General features: G+C 49.8%; 1 protein-coding gene across 1 annotated transcript in view; it reads left to right on the top strand.

Moving 5' to 3' along the window:
- Positions 1-1,778, top strand: part of sdc2 (syndecan 2) — a 16,623-nt gene that overhangs the window by 6,741 nt on the left and 8,104 nt on the right. Inside the window, exons 2-3 of the mRNA XM_017307386.1 lie at positions 815-923; positions 1,004-1,211. Of these exons, the coding sequence (XP_017162875.1) occupies positions 815-923; positions 1,004-1,211 (317 nt within the window). The remainder of the gene's footprint in view (positions 1-814; positions 924-1,003; positions 1,212-1,778) is intronic.

Raw genomic sequence — 1,778 nt, 5'->3', positions numbered from 1 at the left:
ATTCATCTGGTCATCCATCCATCCATCTGTTCATCCATCCATCTGTTCATCCATCCATCCATCTGTTCATCCATCCATCTGTTCATCCATCCATCCATCTGTTCATCTGTCCATCTGTTCATCCATCCATCTGTTCATCCATCCATCGTCCATCTGTTCATCCGTCCATCTGTTCATCCATCCATCGTTCATCCATCATCCATCCATCCATCCATCCATCTGTTCATCCATCCATCCATCCATCCATCCATCCATCCATCCATCCATCCATCCATCTGTTCATCCATCTGTCCATCCATCCATCTGTTCATCCATCCATCCATCCATCCATCCATCTGTTCATCCATCCATCCATCCATCCATCCATCCATCCATCCATCCATCCATCCATCTGTTCATCCATCCATCTGTCCTTTAATATGTTCATCCATCCATCCATCCATCCATCCATCCATCCATCCATCCATCCATCCATCTGTTCATCCATCCATCCATCCATCCATCCATCCCTCCACCCCTCCTGCCTTTGATCAGGTTCTCTTGGTTCTGGTTCTGACCAGAGCCGGTCCAGTTCTGGTGTCTCTCAGGTTGAACTGGTTTCCACGATGGGAACCAGTTCAACCTGTTGGCTGTTAAGTAGAGAATCTGGTTTCTGTCTCTGAGTCTCTGGAGGTTTTGGGTTCTGGAAACAAACCGGACTTGGTTTGTTCCTGCGTGACACGTCTTCAGGTCGTCATGACGACCTTCAGTCTGAGCCAATCAGCGGTCAGAGCCAGTGACCTGTGACCTGAGGCTTCCTCTGCTGGTTTTCCAGGCGGCGGCCCGGAGCTCCTCTCCCACAGACGACCTGTACCTGGACGACCCGGGGTCGGGCGGTTTCTACCCAGAGGACGACGACGACTTCACCTCCGGCTCCGGCTCCGGTAGTTCAGAACCCCCGTCTCGTCCGGTCCAGCTCCCGTCTCGGTCAGGTTCTTCTGAGGATCCGGTTCTGTGTTCTCAGGTGGAGGCGAGGAGATCCTGGAGGAAACGGTGACGACGAGCAGGATTTATATCGAGCCCAAGGCAGCAGAACCCACCAGGGACTCCACTAAGTTCTTCAGCCCCAGGATGGAGCCGGAGGGAAGGGCCAGAGACGGCACGGCCAGGAAACCGGTCAGGACAGAGGTCAGAGGTCACGCTGAGCGGTTCTGTTGCTGTGCACAAAATTAGTGACATCAATTGAAAAACCATTTTGCTGTTAAATTATTGAACAAACAAACATTTAGTTTTAATCTGTTTTCCAGGTTTGGAGTTTCAGGAAGCCCTGGTCATCCATGGGGCTTCTTTAGACGCTGACATTAGCATTAGCATTAGCTGCTACGTGGTTAGCACTGACATGCTATTTTAGGCTTGAAAAGATTCTCTGATAGGCTAACTCCTTTTAGCGCACCTTGAACACAACAATCATCTCTTCCAATCAGATTGTTTTCTGACAGAAGCAGATTCCTGGTCCATCGCTGCTATTAGCGGATGTAGCTATTAGCGGATGTAGCTATTAGCGGATGTAGCTATTAGCGGATGTAGCTATTAGCGGATGTAGCTATTAGCGGATGTAGCTAATAGCTTGTGAGTCAAGATTTACAGAGTTGGCCACACTTCCAAACACCGAGCAGCTGAAGTTGGAGTATCCATCCATCCATCCATCCACTCACCCATCCATCCATCCATCCATCCATTCATCCATCCATCCATCCATCCATCCATCCATCCATCCATCCATCCATCCATCCATCCAT

Source organism: Poecilia reticulata, linkage group LG11, assembly GCF_000633615.1.
Source record: "Poecilia reticulata strain Guanapo linkage group LG11, Guppy_female_1.0+MT, whole genome shotgun sequence".
Classification (NCBI taxonomy): Eukaryota; Metazoa; Chordata; class Actinopteri; order Cyprinodontiformes; family Poeciliidae; genus Poecilia; species Poecilia reticulata.
The sequence above is the reverse complement of the archived record's forward strand: the minus strand, read 5'-3'. Positions and strand labels throughout refer to the sequence as shown.